General features: G+C 47.7%; 1 protein-coding gene across 1 annotated transcript in view; it reads left to right on the top strand.

Moving 5' to 3' along the window:
• The window catches only part of LOC137571082 (vomeronasal type-2 receptor 26-like), a 62,596-nt gene extending 50,631 nt beyond the window's left edge, over positions 1–11,965 (top strand). The window contains exon 6 of the mRNA XM_068279764.1: positions 11,055–11,965. Within this exon, the coding sequence (XP_068135865.1) occupies positions 11,055–11,965 (911 nt within the window). The remainder of the gene's footprint in view (positions 1–11,054) is intronic.
• The last annotated feature ends 10,280 nt before the right edge of the window (positions 11,966–22,245 follow it).

Raw genomic sequence — 22,245 nt, forward strand, 5'->3', positions numbered from 1 at the left:
GCTACCGCCGCCATTACCGTCGGGATCCCGTGCTGGGCGATTGGGGAAGAGGACCGAACAGTCCTCTACCCAATCGCAGTGCCTGGAGTGAATGGACGTGACCGCGAACAGCGGCTACGTCCATTCACATAAACAGGAAATGTAACAGTTTAATAAAGTGTAAAAAAAAAAATAAAAAAAATGAACACGTCCTATGAGTGTTTACTAGAGCCATCTTGTGGCCAAAAAGTATATTACACCTACAAAATACATACATTTTCAAGTATATACACATCATTAATAAAATTACACTTCCAACCCTCCCCCCCAAAAAAAACACTTGTAAAAAAAAAAAATCAGCTTAAAAAAAATAAATAAATAGTTGCCTTAGGGACTCAGCTTTTTTTATTCTATATTTTATGGGGGAAAATTAATTTTAATTTATTACATAGGGGCTTGTAATTATGGCCAGAACAAACAGAAAAATAACCACTTATATTTCAAAATAATATACTGTCGCCATACATTGTGGTAGGGACATAATCTAAACGGTTTAATTATCGGGACCACTGGGAAAATAAAACGTGTTTGTTTTATCCACAGGAGAATGTTTAATTTTAAAACTATAAAGGCTGAACACTGAGAAATAATATTTTTTTTTCTTTTTTTTCTGTTTTTCTCATTAAAATGCATTTAGAATAAAAAAATTCTTAGCAAAATGTACTATCCACAGAAAGCCTAATTGGTGGCGAAAAAAACGAGGTATAGATCATTTTCTTGTGATAAGTAGTAATAAAGTTATTAGGGAATAAAAGGGAGGAGCGCTGACAACTGAAAATTGCTCTGGTCCGTTAGGATAAAAACCCTTGGGGGTGAACTGGTTAAACAGGTGAAATGTAGTAATGGCCCGAACATCAAATTTTCAGATTGCAAACGCAAATTTACCTCAAAAGTTTGCAAACAGGCGAACCGGGTGAACCGCCATAGACTTCAATGGGCAGGCAAATTTTAACACCTACAGGGGCTATTTCTGGCCAGTGATGCTCCTCCGAGCTCGGATATCCAAGATACTCGGATATCCTAGCTCTTTTTTCACTATTCAAGCTCGAATACTGAGCTCGAATAGTATTACATAGTTACATAGTTATTTTGGTTGAAAAAAGACATACGTCCATCGAGTTCAACCAGTACAAAGTACAACTCCAGCCCGTCTCCCACATACCCCTGTTGATCCAGAGGAAGGCGAAAACCCCCCCAAAAGGGAAGCAGGAAATTTGGGCACATGAGGCAGGTGGACAAAAAGGGCGCCGCCATTCACTCCCATAATAAATATCGTTTAAATCGGCGCCCAACAGGAAAAAAGGGCGCCGGAGAAAAATAACGTTTTAAAAGCGGCGCCCGGAGACTTTTAATGTTTTATAACTGTTTCTCATGATTACACATTATTTAATGATTTATAATTTTTAAAACATTATTTTTAAACGAAAAACAGTACAATATTTTTTAAAACATTACTTTTAAACGAAAAACCGTACAATTTTTTTTTTTTTTCATTTTTAAATGAAAAACCGCATCATATTTTTTTAAAATGTTATTAATGCTTATCACAGGGGGGTCTTAGGTTTAGGCACCAACAGGGGGGTCTTAGGTTTAGGCACCAACAGGGGGGTCTTAGGTTTAGGCACCAACAGGGGGGTCTTAGGGTTAGGCACCAACAGGGGGGTCTTAGGTTTAGGCACCACCAGGGGAGTCTTAGGTTTAGGCACCACCAGGGGGGGTCTTAGGTTTAGGCACCAACAGGGTGGTCTTAGGTTTAGGCACCAACATGGGGGTCTAGGGGTTAGGGATAGGTACAGGGAGGGTTCTGTGTGAGAGTAGGGTTAGGTATAGCTTTAGTAAAATTCTTATTAATGTTTTATAAAACGTTATTATAAATTTCAATTTTTAAACAGGAAAGATTAACGTTTTTAAAATTGCCGATTTTATACACATTATTTAATGATTTATAACTTTATAAAACATTATTTTTAAACGAAATATAACACAATTTTTTTTAAACGTTATTCATGATTATCTTTTAAAACCCTGCGCCCTTTTTTCCCGGCGCCCTTTTTTAACGTACGCCCCAAAAGGCATGGTCCAATTAGCCCCAAAAGGGAAAAATTCCTTCCTGACTCCAGATGGCAATCAGAAATCCCTGGATCAACATCATAAGGCATAACCTAGTAATTGTAGCCATGGATGTCTTTCAACGCAAGGAAAGCATCTAAGCCCCCTTTAAATGCAGGTATAGAGTTTGCCATGACGACTTCCTGTGGCAACGCATTCCACATCTTAATTACTCTTACTGTAAAGAACCCTTTCCTAAATAAATGGCTAAAACGTTTTTCCATGTGCAGATCTTTGTCTGAAGTCCTTTGAGAAGGCCTAGGGACAAAAAGCTCATCCGCCAAGCTATTATATTGCCCTCTGATGTATTTATACATGTTAATTAGATCTCCTCGAAGGCGTCTTTTCTCTAGACTAAATAAACCCAGTTTATCTAACCTTTCTTGGTAAGCGAGACCTTCCATCCCACGTATCAATTTTGTAGCTCGTCTCTGCACCTGCTATCCGGGCTGTGCTATCCGAGAGAACTCGGATAGCAAGCAGATATCCGGAGATATCCTAGCTATCCGAGCTCGGATAGCGTCACCAGCTCGGATAGCGTCACGTCAGACGTCACCTCAAGTCCTCACAAGCGAATCAGAGGGCTCCCAGCCCTCTGACTGCAGCCAATCACAGAGGGGGAGCCTGGCCAAGCCCCCCTCTATAAATTGCGGGCGCCATGTTGCCTCACTCGTCCTGCTTGCGACTTACTGACTGACTGTACTGAGAGACTGCTCCAGTGCTTTTTGTCTGTGCAAGTGCATTTATTGTTCAATACACCAAGCAGTTTTACACTCCAACACTTGATATTCACCTGTATTGCTTTGTATTGTAGATAGATTATATTTTAGGCAGTTTAGTTTGTGTGATTAGGGACTAGGGAGGGAGACTGTCACTGGTGCTGCTGCAGCTGCAGCCAGCAGCTAGGCCCTGTGCCTAGGCAAGGCAGCCTGCCCTGCTCTGTGCTCTAGTCTCTAGTTACCTGTGCTCTCACCTGTCCTACTCTACTGTACTACTTCTGTGTTAGATTGATTATTGTACTATAATATTTTGTAGTTAGCAAGGCCCAGCTTTACTGATATACCTGTCCTGTATCTGCTCTCTGTAATCTAGTCACACCTGTTCTATTGTTTAGCTAGATTCTTCTATTGTTTAGTTAGTAATGTAGTGTACTCTAGTCTGTGTATAGGGACCGTCCGTCACCGCGTTACCTAGGGTCTTTGTGTGCGCAGTGCACGTCTGCGCTGTCCGCACCCTCTCGTTAGTGCTACACCCGTCCTATTGTTTATATTACTTGTATTGTGTATTCACTGAATTGTACTGTACTGTGTATAGGGACACCGTCAGTCAGCGTCAGCTAGGGTCTTTGTGTGTGCACTGCGCACTCTCTCGTTAGCGCTACACCGATCTCTGCTGTAGAGTACACCTGTCTGTCACCTCACACACCCACCACCACCACCAGTCCCACCCTATTAAAGTACCCCACTTGTCCCACCCGCATACATAACTTTTTTTTTCATTTGTATAATATTAAAAATATACGATGTCTGGCACTGGCAGCCGCGGTTTGGGCAGGGGCAGCAAGGGCATTGGCAAGAGAGGAGGTCGTGGCAGCCGCGCCACCACCACCACCATGCGCAGTACTGCGTCTGCACCAGTGGCTATTCCGCCATTAGCCACTGGCCGTGGACGCCTTGGCCGCCCAACAGCTGGGAGTCACGCTGCCGAGACACAGCAGCAGCGTGTGGCGCAGATGTTCCTCCCACCGCCAGGTCGTAGCCGTCCTATTGAGGAGAACGACGCAGACTCTGTGGTGGAACTGATGGTGGATGAGCAGGCCACCATTAGCTCTGGAACCGAGTCTTCCACCCCCGCCACCACTCCTGTTCGCAAGAGCAGCAGCAGCCGCCCAGCACTGCCTGGGGAGGAGGAGGAGGAGTGCAGTTCTCCAGCCCCAGTGGGCAACACCAGCACCCTGTCACTCAGCACCTTCTTATCCCCAAGCACAGCGGGGCTATGGAGTGCTGTTGCGGCAGAATTGGAGGAGGAAGAAATGCTGATGGGCACTTTGGGGGATGATGCTTTGGACAGTCAGACAGTGGTGAGTGTCCAGCAGCCCATGCATGCAGAAGGGGAGTTTGTGGGGTTATCCCAGCAGGACATGTTTGCGGAGGGGGAGGATGATGATGACAGGGTGAAGGACAGAGACTGGATGGCAGATCCTGGGGATGTCATCAGCTCTGAGGAGGAGGAGGAGGATGCATCTGTGGGCCTTGCTAGAAGGATCAGCATTGCAGACATAGGCAGGATCAGAAGTGGGCGTGGTATGCAGGCCACACAGCGTGCTGATCCGGAGAGTTCTGCCAGTGCCACCACCAGCCGCAACCAAGAAACCCCCCCCCAACCACCACAGGGAGACCAGCGGCAGCAGCACCTTCGAGCTGAAGGGGAAACTTCACCTCCCCAATTTGGAATTTTTTCAGCCTGGCATATGTGGATTGCAAGTATGCCACCTGCAACCAGTGCCGCCAGCAGCTCAGCAGAGGGAAGGACCCCTCTGCGTATGGCACCACCTCTCTGGTGACCCATCTGGCAGGGAAACACTTTCATGAGCATGAGGAGTTCATGAAGTTGAAGGAAGCTGGCAGTGGCAGACCCGTCACCACTGCGAAGCCGTCGGCAGCAGCCACCCGGCCTCCTCCACCTCCTCCAGCAGCACCAGCAGGAGTGCGTCAGAAATGCACTGCTCCTCCTCCCTCTTCAACTCCTGCCGCCAACACTGAGGCCTGTTCTGGCAGCCAGTCCTCAGTGGCCTCCTCTGCTCCCTCCAGTGATTCCCGCGCCAGCAAAAGGCGTCGCCAGACCCTGCTCAGTGACACCTTCCAGGGAGTAGTCATGGTTCTGCCTCCCAGCAGCCGTCACGTGCGTCAGCTGAACGGCTTGCTGGCACGGGCCATGTGCTCCCAACTCCTGCCTTATTCCCTTGTGCAGGAGAGGAGCGACATGCGTGCGCTCCTGATGTGTGCAGCCCCCGATTGGCCAATCCCCAGCCGACATTTCTTTGCAAGCACAGCCATCCCTGCACTTCACCGCTCTTTGATGGCCAATGTCGGGAGAGGGCTGGATCACGCGGTGGGTCAATGGGTCCACATCACCATGGACTCGTGAAGCAGCCGGTTTGGGACAGGCCGCTATCTGTCCTTCACCGCGCATTGGGTCAGCTTGGTGGAAGGGGGTAAGGAGGGGGGAGCAGCATCGGGCACTGTCAGAGCAGCAGCAGCAGCAGCAGCAACATTGCAGTGGGTGGTGCCACCATGCAGGGTCAGCAGATTTGCAGCAGGTTCCTCTGATCCGCTTCCATCCTCCGGCACACCAGCCCAACCCCCCGCCTCAGCAGCAGCGTGAAGCCCAGCCACTGCCAAGCGCTGCTGGAATTGGTCAGCCTGGGGAAGACCAAACTGACAGCGGACCATGTCCTGGCCAAACTCCGAGAGCAGGAGAGGAATTGGCTGACCCCCAGAGGCCTCAGAGTCGGAGAGGTGGTGTCCGTCAATGGGGCAAATCTGGTTGCTGCAATCAGCAGGGGAGACCTGACCCACATCCCCTGCCTGGCGCACGTCCTGAACCTGGTAGTCCAAAAGTTCCTGCAGACCTACCAGGGATTGGACTGACTCCTTGAGGCGGCAAGGAAGGTTGTGCGTCATTTCCGGCACTCGGCTACAGCCGTAGCGAGCCTGGAAGAGGTGCAGAAGGAGCTGCACCTGCCACAGCACCGGCTCATGATCGATGTTCCAACTCGCTGGAACTCCACCCTGGCGATGTTGGAGCATCTGGTTGAATAGAGGCAGGCTGTCGGCCAGTACGTTGCACGAGCAACAGTTGCCGCCATCACTGCAACTGGGCGTGCCGCCACCAACCTACCGTCCATCATCTCCACGGAGGACTGGGGGCACATGCAGCAGGTGTGCTCAGTGCTGGCACCCTTCCAGCAGGCCACCAACATGGTAAGCAGGGACCATGCAATGGTGTGCGAGTGGGTCCCCATGGTGTGTGTGCTGGACAGGACCCTGTATGCACTGCTGGAAGAGGGAACGGCAGCCTCGGACCAGCAGGAGCTGCAGGCAGCTTAACAGGCCACCTCTGAGGAGGAGGGCTTGGAGTTGGTGAAGGTCCCTGATCTTGCTGCTGATGAGGGGGAGCAGCAGAGCGCAGCTGGACTGATGCGGGGGTGGAGAGAGGATGAGGTGGAGGAGGCAGAGGATGAGGAGGACAGCACTGTTGGCTCTGGGGCTGCCGATGATGTGCCAGCAGACATGGCCAGACTCTTCCCAATGGCAGCGCACATGCTGAGGTGCCTGCGCAAGGACCCAAGGGTCATCCAGATGAAGAAGAGGGAGGACATCTGGATCTGCATGATGCTGGACCCACGTCTGAAAGGGAAGCTCAGCCAGTTCCTGCCTGCATGAGGGAGACCGTGCGCAACAAATGAGGGATTTGCAGCTGTCCCTTGCGCTTGGAGGAAGCCTTCCCTTAGCCATCCACCCCCACTGTCCAGCCAGCACAGAGGCAGCAGCAGGTACCTGCATCCACCAGCATCAAGCACACACAAACCACAAACCTGCTGTCTCTGACCAACGAGCTCTACATGAGTGTAGAGCTGCCAGGGACTAGAGAGCAGATGCCTGCAGCAGCATCCTTCTCCAGTCACAGACAGCGCTTGACCCGCATGGTGGCTGACTACATGGGGTCCTTCAGCGGGCTTGACAGCGTTGCCCCTGTTGATCCCATGGAGTATTGGGTCAAGCACTTGCCGATCTGGAGCGAGCTTGCGCAATGCGCCCTGGAAGTGCTCTCCTGCCCCCCTTCCAGCGTACCGTCAGAGCTTTGCTTCAGTGCAGCCGGTGGAGTCGTCACTGAGAAGCAATCTCGTCTGTCTCACAAGTCTGTGGACAGACTGACGTTTCTCAAAATGAACCAGGCTAGGGTGGAAAGCGAATTCCTGGCCCCTGTTGTTGGCGAGAGATGGATATGAAGTGGCACACACACATTACACCTGCTGCTGGTGCTGTATTTCTTCCTGCTGTCTGTGTCTCCACTGCCAGGGAACACAGTAAAAGGTGCTGCTGCCCATGCTCCACCAGCTATTTACGCTCAAAAATAGCTGCATTTCTGAAAAAAAATGTAATAATTTTGTGTTATTATTTTAGAGGTGTCCGGGTTGAAAACTGTGCTGTCCCAATTGTGTATTGGACACAATGTGGGCTTCACGACCGCTGTCTGGAACCTCATGGTGTTCATTTACGGCCCTGGTACCACTGCTAGGAACCAGGGCCTATTATGTCTCGTTGCCTGTCCTCCTGCTGCCTGCTGCCAGTCTGCCACACACTCATCCTCCTCACGCTGCCTGCTGTTGTACTTCCTCCTGCTGTCTGTGTCTCCACTGCCAGGGAACACATTACAAGGTGCTGCTGCCCATGCGCCACCAGCTATTTACGCTCAAAAATAGCATTATTTTGAAAATAGCTGCAAAATTTTGAAAAAAAAAATGTATTATTATTTTAGAGGTGTCCGGGTCGAAAACTGCTGTCCCAATTGTGTATTGGACACAATTTGGGCTTCACGACCGCTGTCTGAAAACTCATGGTGTTTATTTACGGCCCTGGTACCACCGCTAGGAACCAGGGCCTACTATGTCTCGCTGCCTGCCCTCCTGCTGCCTGCTGCCAGTCTGCCACACACTCCAAGGTGCTGCTGCCCATGTGCCACCAGCTATTTATGCTCAAAAATAGCATTATTTTGAAAAAAAAATGTTTTAATTATTTTACCGGTGTCCGGGTTGAAAACTGTGCTGTCCCAATTGTGTATTGGACACAATGTGGGCTTCACGACTGCTGTCTGGAACCTCATGGTGTTCATTTATGGCCCTGGTACCACCGCTAGGAACCAGGGCCTATTATGTCAGCAGTCACATCACACTGCCTGACACACACTACTCCTCCTCCTGTAGCTGCATTGAGCTTCTGCTGTCTGTGTGCTGCTACCACTGCTAGGGAGAACAGAAGAAGAACTATTTTCTGCTGCCACCCACTCTCCTACCAGCTATTACCACACTACAATAGCTGCAACTACTTCCTCCTCCTGCTGATGTCTGTGTTTTACCACCGCCAGGGTACACAGAAAAAGGAGCTGTGGCTTGCAATGTGCCACTACCTACCTATTATGCCATCAACACAAATATAACTATGGTGTTATTAAAATAAAATATTTCCACAAATTAAGTAAAAAAAAATATTGCAAAAGAAAGGAAAACCAAGACACATAATATAATGATAGAGAAGAAGAGGAAGAAGAAGAAGAAGATAAAGAAGAAGAAGATATAATAGAAGAAGAAAAGAAGAAGAAGATATAGAAGAAGAAGAAGAAGAAGAAGAAGAAGAAGAAGAAGAAGAAGAAGAAGAAGAAGAAGAAGAAGAAGAAGAAGAAGAAGAAGAAGAAGAAGATGTAGAAGAAGAAGAAGAAGAAGAAGAAGAAGAAGAAACAGATATAGAAGAAGAAGACGAAGAAGATATAGAAGAAGAAACAGATATAGAAGAAGAAGACGAAGAAGATATAGAAGAAGAAAAAGATAATTAAAGAAGATACAAGAAGTAGAAGATGAAGAAGATTCGAGTAGAAGAAGATATAGAAGAAGAAGACGAAGAAGATATAGAAGAAGAAGAAGAAGAAGATATAGAAGAAGAAGAAGAAGAAGAAGAAGAAGATATAGAAGAAGAAAAAGATAATTGAAGAAGATACAAGACGTAGAAGATGAAGAAGATATAGAAGAAGAAGAAGAAGATATAGAAGAAGAAGATGAAGACGACGTAAATGAAGACTTCCAACTTACAACCATTTTGGACACACCTTCTCATGCAAACACTTTTCATGAAGTTAATTTACTATTTTTGATACCTTTTTTATAACTACTACATCACCACATAATCACTTGATCTTTTTCTTCATAAAAAAGGTGGTTTCATGCATCATTGACCTCCAATACAAGTTTTATGAGCTATTTAAGGCCAGCTCGAATATTTTACTCGAATACAGACTCGGATAGTGACGTCGGATATCCGAGGTCGAATCGGATATTCAATTAACTCGAATATCGAACTTCGAGTGAATTCGTATAGTTTACTATCCGATTTCGACCAAACTCGAATAGGATAATGAGGTATCCGATCAACACTGTTTCTGGCCACAAAAGTGATGGAACGTTGTTTCAAGGGGCCTAACACTTGGACTGTGGCATGCCGGAGGGGGATCCATGTCAAAAGTTCCACCAAAAATGAGTTAACGCAGAGTCGTGTTTTAATCTCTTAAGGGCAGAAATCACAGTACATTCCTATATTTGTGGAATTAAGTGCTTTAAAACGTCTGAGGTGCGTACACGGTGATAAGGTAGTGTGAGGGCTCGCTGACACTCAGGGCGTTTTGTTTGTTCAAGTGCAGGCAATTTTCTAAATCGCCCACAAAACGCTTGTGCAATGAATCTCTATGAGAAGGTACAGTACATATCAGCACATTTTGTCCACTTTGCGCTCCACAAAGCGGGGCCTGTGCCATTTTTGGGGTAATTTTGCTCTAATGGACGGTATAGGAAGAGAGCTAAACGCTCACAAAATCGGTTTGCGTTTGCGATTTTAAGAGTAAATACATTGTACACTTTAAAAAAGCACTTAAAAAAAACACAGTGCGCAGGCAAGCACCGGGAGGCGCTTAAAAAAATAGCACACAAAATTGCAAATTGCTTGCATTTGCAATTTCGATTTTAGATGGGAAAAGAGTCTAAGGGTTAGCCCCAATTAACACTAACTGACAAAACGCTGCATTTAACACACTGAAAACAACTGCAAAGAGCTTTAGTGATAACATCAGGTGAGCAAATCCTTGTTTTTACTAGCTGACACTTTCAGGACATAAATGTTAGTCCTCTCGGCGGCAGTCTTTGTGTAGTGGTGTGTAGTGGCTGCCGTGCTTGTGCGCACAATCGTGGGAGTGCAGGCGATCACGGTTTCCCAGCCTCTTTGGTCGGGTTGAGGTAGTTCAATGACAGTTAACCTACACTGATGAGGTGTGCCCCTCCACAACTTTGCGGACTGAAAGAGAAATAGGCCAATTCAATTCAGTCAAAATCACACAAGTTTGAAAAGTTGTGATCACCCTTCAATCCTCAATCCAGAGTTTTGGATCACTGCCTCAGTTTGGTTTCCCACATCACTCTATCCTTCTGTGATTGAAAGTCACCCATTAACAAAGCCACCTGAAGACCACTCAAGCCTTGTCCTTGACAAGTCCAATCTTCCGGTACTGTAAGATGAGTTCACTTGTTGTTGCTAATGAAGCTATCCATGCTTCCACACTGACGCTGAGTTTTTCTTGTGGGGCTTTTTCCACATATGATTAGGTGTACCAGACTGGGTGGTCCATGGAAGAAGGAGCCTTGTATTTTGTATTACTGGGATAAAACTGGTATTGATATTGTGTTTGTGGACTACATGTGTGCACAAGTCTCACACTCTCTCGGCCAGAAGAGAGATGTTCTTATCTGACCCTTTTGATCCTCCTTCTGATGCTACTTATATTGCAGGAGTTCAATTCTGGGAATGATGTTCAACCATCCCACTACTTAAAAGAACATCTACAAGCGGGGAAAATATCAGACTGTTAGGAAACAAAAACATGAATTAGCTGTACATGGAAGGTGTGCCAGGAGGAAACCCAGGGGATGTCTTAGTAAACCAGACCCTCCCTCTGTGTTAAATTAAAGGCAGATATTGGTAAATTTCAGATTTTACCTTTCATGAATTCACTTTGCTATTAAAAATGCCTTTTACAGTAAGAAATCAATATAAAACTTCAATGATATGTCTCCCCTTCATTTTCAGACAGTGAAAATTGCCATAAATGCCAGTATGATGAATGGCCCAATGAGAAGAAGGATCGGTGTGTCCCCAAAGTGCTGGATTTCCTGTCGTACACTGGTGACATTATTGTTGTGTTCTTTTCTGTGTCCTCTGGTGGTTTTTCTCTTATAACTATGCTGATATTAGGCATTTTTATCTCACATCGAGACACGGCCATTGTGAAAGCCAACAACAGGAACCTGAGCTTCATTCTTCTGCTCTCCATCATGCTGAGCTTCCTCTGTGTTTTCTTGTTCCTCGGACGTCCTGTTGATGTGTCCTGCTTGCTACGCCAAATCTGCTTTGGAATCCTCTTTACTGCTGCAGTGTCCTGCATCCTGGGCAAAACCATCATGGTCTACATAGCATTTAAGGCCACAAAACTTGGTAGCTTATGGCAGCGATGGATTGGAACCAATCTTGCCAAAAATGTGGCCATCTCATGTTCATCCATTCAGGTTATTATCTGTGTCAGCTGGTTGTCAATCTCTCCTCCCTTCCAAGAAATGGATTTCTACTCTTCTCAGGGAAAGATCATTATTCAGTGCAATGAAGGGTCTCTGCTGGGGTTTTATTCTGTCCTTGGCTACATGGGCCTTCTGGCCGCTGTGAGTTTTCTTCTGGCCTTCATGGTGAGGACATTACCAGACATCTTTAATGAGGCCAAGTACATAACATTCAGCATGTTGGTGTTCTGCAGTGTCTGGATTGCCATGATCCCAGCTTATCTGAGCACCAGAGGGAAGTACATGGTGGCTGTGGAGATATTTGCTATACTGACCTCTAGTGGTGGGCTGTTAGCGTGCATATTTCTGCCCAAATGTTTCATTATCTTCTGGAGGCCAGAATTGAACACTAAAGCATGTTTATTGGAGAGAAGAAACTGGCAATAGATAGTGTAGTCACTGGTTACATCTATCTATCTATCTATCTATCTATCTATCTATCTATCTATCTGTCTGTCTGTCTGTCTGTCTGTCTGTCTGTCTGTCTGTCTGTCTGTCTGTCTGTCTAGAAGTGAGCAGCACAGACCATTCCATGCAATTTAAGGGTATGCATACATGCAGCCATGGAGTCTCCACATCCAAATAGAAAATATATGAATATGTATAAATGATGAAGCCAGTCAATAAAGTTGAGAAATGTGCACAAAATGAGTGGCTTTGGGGGAAAAAAAAGACCCCAAAAAAATTGAATAGAACTGTATGCCAGAAACAGACTCTGTTTAATATGTAAAAATCTTACATTTTGTGTTATTCTAAGTTCTGCCTCATCCGAGGTCAGAGCCTCAACATCCCCTATGTAAGGATCCCATTCAACGATTGTTGGCAAAGACGGGTGTATTTTCCGAGCCCTCACTGCTCTTTATGCTTACTCTGAGAGACAGCTACAGAATTCTCTGTCCTCCCTTATGACATTTCCATCTGACAAGCACCCTTCCCTACATCACAGCCCTGGTTATACAATGTGTCTGCATTTGAAAACACCACTTTGATCTTAACCACTTCACCACTGAGGGGTTTTACCCCTTGAGCACCAGAGCAATTTTCACCTTTCAGCGCTCCTTCCATTCATTCGTCTATAACTTTATTATTACTTATCGCAATGAAATGAACTATATCTTGTTTTTTTTTTCACCACCAATTAGGCTTTCTTTAGGTGGGACATTATGCCAAGAATTATTTTATTCTAAATGTGTGTTAATGGGAAAATAGGAAAACATTTGGGAAAAAACTCATTATTTTTCAGTTTCCGGCCATTATAGTTTTTAATTAATGCATGCTACTGTAATTAAAACCCATGACATGTATTTGCCCATTTGTCCCGGTTATTACACCGTTTAAATTATGTCCCTATCACGTTTGGCATCAATATTTTATTTGGAAATAAAGGTGCATTTTTTTCAGTTTTGCGTTCATCCACAATTACAAGCCCATAGTTTATAAAGTAACAGTGTTATACCCTCTTGACATAAATATTTAAAGAGTTCAGTCCCTAAGGTAACTATTTATGTATTTTTTTAATACATACAGATGCGTATATCTCGGCGGTAGTGGTGGGTTGTGCAAAGGGACAGAGATATACGCACCTGCAATGGTAAAATGGTTAAACACTCTCAACCTTGTTTGTTCCATTGTATTCATGTTTAACACAAACATCATCCAATCAGTACAGGCCATGAAACACCCACTTCCTGCTCATCCCAGCCAATGGGGAGAGAGGGAGTGTCTTTTCATACCAGTATATATATGTTCTGTAACTTCTTGCTTGATATAGTGGGGGAGTACTCCCATGAATTTTGCTGCATTAAATGGCTCATACTTACCTTGCCTGGATCCTGCGGCTAACTGTGTCTCGCTATCTGCTTTCTTCATATACAGCCAGGGGTGTAACAATAGACCCTGCAAGGGATGCCTTCACAGGGGGGCCCAGAAGCCACAGGGGGCCTGTGGGGGGGGGGAGGGGAGTTTGAGAGACTGACAGCTAAGGGCATGGAGAGAAAAAAACGCATTCTGCTCTTGCACCATTGTTAGATTGACTGCATTTGTCCACCACACAGATAAGGAATCATACACACTTTGGAATTTGTACACTGTCCCTGCTCCCTAGGGTTCGTAAAAAACATCTGTCTCTCACTGCAGCAAAGTTCTGATGACTTCATGTACAACCTTACAAACAAAGGAGTACCATTTTGAAAACATTTGTAGACTGTCCCTTATCAGCAATCACTCTAAGGAGATTCCAAGATTCTTATCACACACAGGCTAGTGACCTTATGGTGTCTGATTACTTTTACAACACAGCAGAGTGGGTAAGATTGATGTCTGACTGTAGCTAGTGTTGGGCGAACACCTAGATGTTCGGGTTCGCGAACGTTCGCCGAACATCGCCGCGATGTTCGGGTGTTCGCGCCGAACTCCGAACATAATGGAAGTCAATGGGGACCCGAACTTTCGTGCTTTGTAAAGCTTCCTTACATGCTACATACCCCAAATTAGCAGGGTATGTGCACCTTGGGAGTGGGTACAAGAGGAAAAAAAATATTTGAAAAAGAGCTTTTAGTTTTTGAGAAAATTGATTGTAAAGTTTCAAAGGAAAAACTGTCTTTTAAATGTGGAAAATGTCATGTTTCTTTGCACAGGTAACATGCTTTTTGTCGCCATGCAGTCATAAATGTAATACAGAGAAGAGGTTCCAGGAAAAGGGACCGGTAACGCTAACCCAGCAGCAGCAGGCAGCAGCACACGTGATGGAACAGGAGCAGGCGCAGGAGGAGAAGGCCATGCTTTTTGAGACACAGCAACCCAGGCCTTGCATGAGGACAAGAAGCGTGCGGATAGCATGCTTTTTAACGCCATGCAGTCATAAATGTAATAAAGATAAGAGGTTCAATAAACAGGGACCGGGCGTCAACGCTAACCCAGCAGCAGCAGACGTGATGGAACAGGAGGAGGAGGCGCAGGAGGAGAAGGCCACGCTTTCAGGTGCAACTCAGGCCTTGCATGAGGACAAAAAAATGTGTGCGCAAAGCAATGCAATGAGTAGTTTTCAGGACACAATGGGCTATTCGGAGGAGCTATTCCCACCCCCACAATCTTCTACTTGTGAAAGGTCAATGGAACAGCCACAAATGTTGTGCCCGGATTCACAACCTTTTTCTGTGGAAAATGCACCTCGCACTGAAATGCAAGGCGAGGCCGAGGATGAACATGACGTCAACAACTCAACATGACGCAAAATGGGGGCGGAACAGAAAGCTGCTTTCAATGTTTTGAAGGCCTTAATTGCCTCCGGTGGCCAGTTAGATGCATCATTCATCACACCCAAATCCCAGAGCAATGTGTGCAGGAATTTGAATCGCAGGAGGTGTACCGAGATCATCTGGACAAGTGACCAAGTGACCAAGTGACAAGTGACCAAGTGAAAAGTGACAAAGTGACCAGTGACAAAGTGACAAAGTGACAAAATGACAAAGTGACAAAATGACAAAGTGACAAGTGACAAGTGACAAAGTGACAAAGTGACAAGTGACAAAGTGACAAAATGACAAAGTGACAAGTGACAAAGTGACAAGTGACAAGTGACAAAGTGACAAGTGACAAAATGACAAAGTGACAAAGTGACCAGTGACAAAGTGACAACTGAGAGGTTGTTCTGGGGAGCTCCACTGCACTCAGTCGCATATGAGGAGAGGTCTCGTCGGGACTGCTGATCCTCCTCAGCTTGCTCAAAGCCTTGAGGGTTCCTGAAGATCCTCTGCTTGGAGTTCGCCGGGGTTCAGCTTGGTGTCGGGGTCGGCAGCGTCCTCCTCACTCCAACGTGGCAGATCTTCTGTTGAAGGAAAAAAAAAAAACATTGTTAAAAGTCCAGTACCGCTTCTGAAGGACTCACCAAGAGATGCAGGAGCGCTTTAATCTAGCGCACCATCGCTCGCTGGGTGATGTCCCTCCCTACGCGCTGGAATTCTACGCTGCACATGCTAGCACGCTTTTGCGCAGTGCCGAGGCGCATTCCAGCAGCTAGCTACCAAGCTTCTGTGGATCTGATTGGGCCACCATGTTGGATCTCTGCCAAGTCCTCCAAAATTTTGAGCAATCCACGTTGCGTGACTGAGCAGTGACAACTCTACAGTCAGCATTACAATACCACTGCTGTGTTTACTGAAGAAATCAATGTTGAAGATGGAAACCGCTGGCATGATGCAAGTGGGGGATTCTGAAGATGAAAACGATCAGCGTGATGATACCAACATCAGGCAACCTGCCTCAGGAAACGCTGGTCCCAGCTATGACAAAGAACAGGACGAGGAACAGCTGGAGTTGGAGCAGGAATTGGATGCCCCCACTGCCGAGGGACAGAGCGGTGCACGTTGGACTTCCACAATTTAGCGGGAATGGACAGCAGAAGAGGAAGAAAGTGATGCTGGTGACGAATATGGTGCATCACAACAATCACAACGCTCACTAGAACATGAAGACAGAGGAGTCTGGCAGGACTCTCTGGCACACATGGCTCAATTCATGCTAGACTGCATTGAACGCGGCCCGCGCATTATTCACTATTCATTATTATTCATTATTCTGGAATCTGGACAACACCAATTACTGGGTTTATACCCAGTTTATACAAACACAATGTTAAAAAACTGATTGAAGAAAGTGTCAGACAGGTCAAAAATGGAACAATTCCAGCAGGCCCTTGAGGATGGAGACTTTAGAGAGGAGATTGACATCCTCCTCCTTCTCTAGCCAGTTGTACGCCAACAGACTGACTTCAGCAAACCCAGGAGGACCAGGAGGGCAGCAAAGAACACAAGCTGCTGCTAGTGCCGAAAAGGGAATGGTATTGGCAGTGTCCTTGGAGTGTGAACATTTTCTGACACCCATGCAGCAGCCCACAGAACAGCAATCGGGCAGTTCCAGGTCCTCCAACACCAATCGCCTGGAGAAGATGGTCAAGGTCCAGGACTACATGTCAGATGGCGTAGCTGTGTTGAACAATCCATCTGCAGACAGACGGCGAGTGTGACAGGCAGCACAGAAGGACCATGGCAACTCACTCATAGTACCACAGTTTGATAGTGCTGCCCAAAAAATTATATGGATCCGTGGACCCGGGCACTGCGGGCAGTACTGGGAAGTGGGAACGCAGATTTTAGTACCTAAACACACGATACAACATGTTTTCCGGGGTCGGACTCTGAGGCACATACAGATGGTCCCGATCATCATCCTCATCATACAACTCTTCTCCTGAGTCTGACCCACCCACCACCTCTGCCACCCCAACATCCCCAGACACAGACCCCTCATCGTCCTCAACATTAACTTGGGATGCTGGCCTGAGCCAGACCTCCTCCTCCACATCAGGCCCCATCATCTCCTCAATGGCAGCCCTCATTAATCGCTCTGGCGACGGACCGATGGACACAACGTTCTCCTCCGGGGAGGGCTGCTGCTGACCACTGGCTGCTGGGGTGGATGTTATAGCTTGCGTGGGGCGTTGGATGTTGCTGTTGTTGGGAGTGCTGCTCACAGCGGAGGTCTCTGAGGAACTCATGGTGAGCTCATATAGTGGTTGGCGGTGAGTGGAGTATTACTGATCCCAGCAATATACACACTGACTGGCAGAGTACGCAATGCTATATAGTCTGGCTGAGCGGTGTACACAGAGTGGCAGTACACACAATGCTATATAGTCTGGCTGAGCGGTGTACACAGAGTGGCAGTAAACAATGCTATATAGTCTGGCTGAGCCGTGTACACAGAGTGGCAGTAAACAATGCTATATAGTCTGGCTGAGCGGTGTACACAGAGTGGCAGTACACACAATGCTATATAGTCTGGCTGAGCCGTGTACACAGAGTGGCAGTACACACAATGCTATATAGTCTGGCTGAGCCGTGTACACAGAGTGGCAGTACACACAATGCTATATAGTCTGGCTGAGCGGTGTACACAGAGTGGCAGTAAACACAATGCTATATATAGCGTGGCTGAGCGAGGTACACAGTGGCAGTACACACAATGCTATATAGTCTGGCTGAGCCGTGTACACAGAGTGGCAGTAAACACAATGCTATATATAGCGTGGCTGAGCGAGGTACACAGTGGCAGTAAACACAATGCTATATAGTCTGGCTGAGCCGTGTACACAGAGTGGCAGTAAACACAATGCTATATATAGTGTGGCTGAGCGAGGTACACAGTGGCAGTAAACAATGCTATATATAGTGTGGCTGAGCGAGCGGTGTACTACTGTTCCCAGCAGCGACACACAATGACTGGGGGGGACCCTGGCTAGCGTGGCTGGAGAGCGAACTACCCTGCCTGCCTACCCAAAGCTAAACCCACAGACAAATGGCGGAGATATGACGTGGTTTGGGTATTTATTTACCCGAACCACGTGACCGTTCGGCCAATCAGAGCGCGTTCGGGTCCGAACCACGTGACCCGTTCGGCCAATCACAGCGCTAGCCGAATGTTCGGGGAACGTTCGGCCATGCGCTCTTAGTTCGGCCATGTGGCCGAACGGTTTGGCCGAACACCTGATGGTGTTCGGCCGAACTCGAACATCACCCGAACAGGGTGATGTTCTGCAGAACCCGAACAGTGGCGAACACTGTTCGCCCAACACTACTGTAGCTGCCTCTTTGAGAGCTTGTTGTCTCATACAAGTTCCTGTAATAACAGTATCAGTGACATTCTGAATGTTTTGCCAAAGTTACAGTGAATACTATATCTTATGTTCAGCATGTCATTGTTGTTCCTCCATATAGCATGTGCTCTCATGTAGTAATATAATACAGCTGTGTGTGTATGAATGTACTGGGAGCAGAGCTGCAACGAGGGTCTTGTCGGCTGCAAGGGGCTGGAGGAATTTTTTTTTTTTACAATTTTTGTTTTCCAAATTCATATATATGTATGTATGAGGGGAGGGCGGGGTCAGGGTCTGTCGGGTTGATGGCAGGGGTCTGAACATTCAACATGGAATGTGTGATGGTGGCAAGGGGGGGGTGGAGCCCAGCTGTGGTGGGCTCTGTCGGACCATTTAGCTGTGTGTGCATTACCCTGGGCCGGGGGTGGTCATGTGGGGGCGGAGGGAGGGCGGTTCGTGTTGGGACGATCTGGTGGTCGTCACGAGTGTTTGCGGTTTTCATAGTGCCTGCACTGCCTGGTCCGCTGTCTGTGCGCTTGTGTATAGCCCCGCTGTGTGCGGGTTGGCCGGGAGCGGTGGGTGTGTGTTGGTGGGCGGGGGGTGGTCCGCGCGGGCGGGCGTGCGCGGCTTGCCGGCTGCTGGGTGGCGGTGGGCGGGGCTGTATAGAGTGTGCGGCTCCGCCTGCCGTCGTTCCGTCGCTGTCTGGCGGTTGGGGGGGCTATGTGTGCCCGGTCGCTCGGGTGGGTCCGCCCCCCGCTCATTGGCACTAGTGCATGTTCGCTGCTTCTGGCCGGGTGCGGGCAGCGAGCCGGGCAAGGGCCGAGGATGCTGGCGATTGCTGGGTCGTCTTGTCGCGAACCGCGGTTTGGGTTTTAAACCGAAAACTGTGCAGCCCTATCTAATGCTTATGTCACAATGGTGTTAATTACAAAGGAGGAGAGAAGGGAAAAAGAAAGGGGAAAGGAGGTACTCCCAGTGCAGCATTGATATTTTAGAGTTGTTGTAGTAGCGGCTGCAGTGTGGGGTTCCCCTGCACACTGCAGATCCGGTTTCCGATTCTGATTCCGATTTATGGTTCCGATTTTCCCTGCAACTATTGTGAGATACTATAAGTGGTGTAATGCACCAATCTTTCAGGGATTCACACTCAGCGGCTGGATTTGCACCCATTCCTAGTAGCTTTTCCTCTCATATACCTATAAGACCGGTGAGGGCATTTCTTATTTTTTGGTGTTTTTTTTTTTTTTTTTCTTCTCTATATTTTTTTTATTTATTTATTTATTTTTTTATTTATTTTTATTCTATTCTATTCTATTATTTTTCCTTGTGTGATTTTTCTTCTTTTTGTTGTTGTTGTTGTTGCTGTTGTGTTGTCTATATAAGTGGATTCAGACTATGATGTGAAGATGCGCCCAGGGACACAGGAGCACGGCTGTGAAGTCATGTTGATGGAAGTCCGGGCAAGATAATACGCTGAGTCTGGAAAAAAAAAAAAAAAACAAAACCGAGGGGAGTGGGGTGTGGATTTTCCCCATCCAAAGTTTTGCGGTGGGGGGGGGGGGGGGGGGGGCATCCAAGGTTTTGCAGGGGGGCCCAGTGATGTCTAGTTACACCCCTGTATACAGCCACCTGGAGTAACTCATACCGGTTGAGCACACCTCTCTGGCACACACCGCAAGCCTCCAGCTGACCGGCATTCATCCACACTGCATTGCCTTCAACTAACAGCAGAGGTCACCTCAATGGCTTGCCATGAGCCCTGTCCCTAGCAGGCATGGGATACAAGTGCAGCAGCTGGCAGCCCATACGGGTTATTCCAGCATTTCCACCTAGATCTACAGACATCGCGGACAACAAATTTTGGTTTTGTGAATAGTGAACGCCAACTCATACATCATAGACTTCAATGGGCAGGTGAATTTTTAAACCTACAAAGACAAGGGGACTCCCAGATGCCACCATGAACCCCCCCAGGAAGTCATCACCCCCACTTCCTCCTGGGACACCGGAGGTGGGGAAGAGCCCCTTGTCCATGGATTGGACAAGGGCTCCGGGGGGGGGGGAGGCTTGGCCACCTCTCCCCCGGAGCCCCCCCCCATACCATGCACCATGCGGGCTGGTATAGCTCAGGGTGCGAAGCCCCAGTCGGCCGGGGCTCCGCATTCTGGCTATCCCAGCCTGCATGGGGGACAAGGGGTTACAGAGGCTCAGACAGGGGGGACACAATGAAAGCTTATGGGGGAATTTAGCACATTTGAAAGCCGTAACTCTGGTATGCAGAGATGTATGGAACCCAAAATTGGAGCGCAAGTACAACAATATGCCTTCTACCTGCATGAGACATGTAGTGAGATTCAGACTTTGCTAATGGCCATGGTTGTGATTTATGTTTGTCAGAATCGTCACCATTAACATTGCCAAAATGAACAGGTTTTTGTGACCCTAGGCTATGACCTCTTTGGCCTAGGGGCCCGAAACTCACCAGTCATGATCCCCCTAAGAGTCCCTACAATTCTAGAAAATGTGCCACTGCTGAGCCATCGTCCCTTGGAAAAGATTTGGGATTTTGGAAAGTGAAATAGGGAGCCCAATAAAAGCCAATGGCAGAATTCAGCACTTTTGCACCCCTGTAACTCTGGTTGGTTATCACCTGCTGACTTTAGCAGTTAATATCAAAGGATCCCTACATCCTAGCAATACCAAAATTGCAGGATATGTTAAACAGATAGCAGGAAACAATATTTAAAGGACTTCCGAGGCCACAAATATGAAAAAGTTAAATAGCTCGCCATGGCTCCCGCAGTAATACCGGCCCAGGTCAGGTACCGACCCCTCCGAACGGGTCAGGTTCTAATTCCCCCCTCAATATGGCCGCCACAGATTGCCGCATCTGTGCAGTCCGCATTGATGCGATTGTGGCTGCGCAGCTCTAGGACCTCCTCCCAATGTGTCCGATGTATGCTCGCATACATATATTTTTTTTTTATTATTTTTATGTGCTGAGTGTGGGAAATCTGAAAAAAATGGCATGGGGTCCCCCCTCCTGAGCCTCTGTAACCCCTTGTCTCCCATGCAGGCTGGGATAGCCAGAATGCGGAGCCCCAGCTGAACTGGGGCTACGCACCATGAGCTATACCAGCCCGCATGGTCCATGGTATGGGGGGGCTCTGGGGGGAGGGGCAGCCAAGCCATTCCCTCCCCCCCCCTGGAGCCCTTGTTCAATCCATGGACAAGGGGCTCTTCCCCACCTCCGGTGCCCCAGGAGGAGGTGAGGGAGACGACTCCCTGGGGGGGTTCATGGTGGCATCTGGGAGTCCCCTTTAAGAAGGGGACCCCAGATGCCCACCCCCCTCCCATGAGAAATGAGTATAGGGGTACAAAGTACCCCTTACCCATTTCCACAAAGGGTTAAATGAAATAAAAACAAAACCACGAGAAAAGTATTGTATTATTCTAAATTAACCATAAATGCTTACCTGTACCTTTAAAAAAAAATTCCCACGCCAATATCCTCGGTAAACAATCCAACGATTACAGTATCCTCTTATCTTGCGATCTTCAATTAAGTTGATTGAAGATCTCCGACGTCCCCCACATAGCAGAGAACGCGTCCTTTTGGACGCATAGCTGCCGGCTCCTGCTGTCTCTCCCCACCTCCTCACCTGTCACTCTCACCTAGCCTGGCACCCATGGGTGCACTGGGTGCCAGGCTAGGTGAGGGTGACAGGTGCAGGCAGGTGGGGAGAGACAGCAGGAGCCGGCAGCTATACATAGTGTTGGGCGAACAGTGTTCGCCACTGTTCGGGTTCTGCAGAACATCACCCTGTTCGGGTGATGTTCGAGTTCGGCCGAACACCTGATGGTGTTCGGCCACATGGCCGAACTAAGAGCGCATGGCCGAACGTTCCCCGAACATTCGGCTAGCGCTGTGATTGGCCGAACGGGTCACGTGGTTCGGGCCCGAACGCGCTCTGATTGGCCGAACGGTCACGTGGTTCGGGTAAATAAATACCCG

This window comes from Hyperolius riggenbachi, chromosome 4 (genome assembly GCF_040937935.1).
Source record: "Hyperolius riggenbachi isolate aHypRig1 chromosome 4, aHypRig1.pri, whole genome shotgun sequence".
Classification (NCBI taxonomy): domain Eukaryota; kingdom Metazoa; phylum Chordata; class Amphibia; order Anura; family Hyperoliidae; genus Hyperolius; species Hyperolius riggenbachi.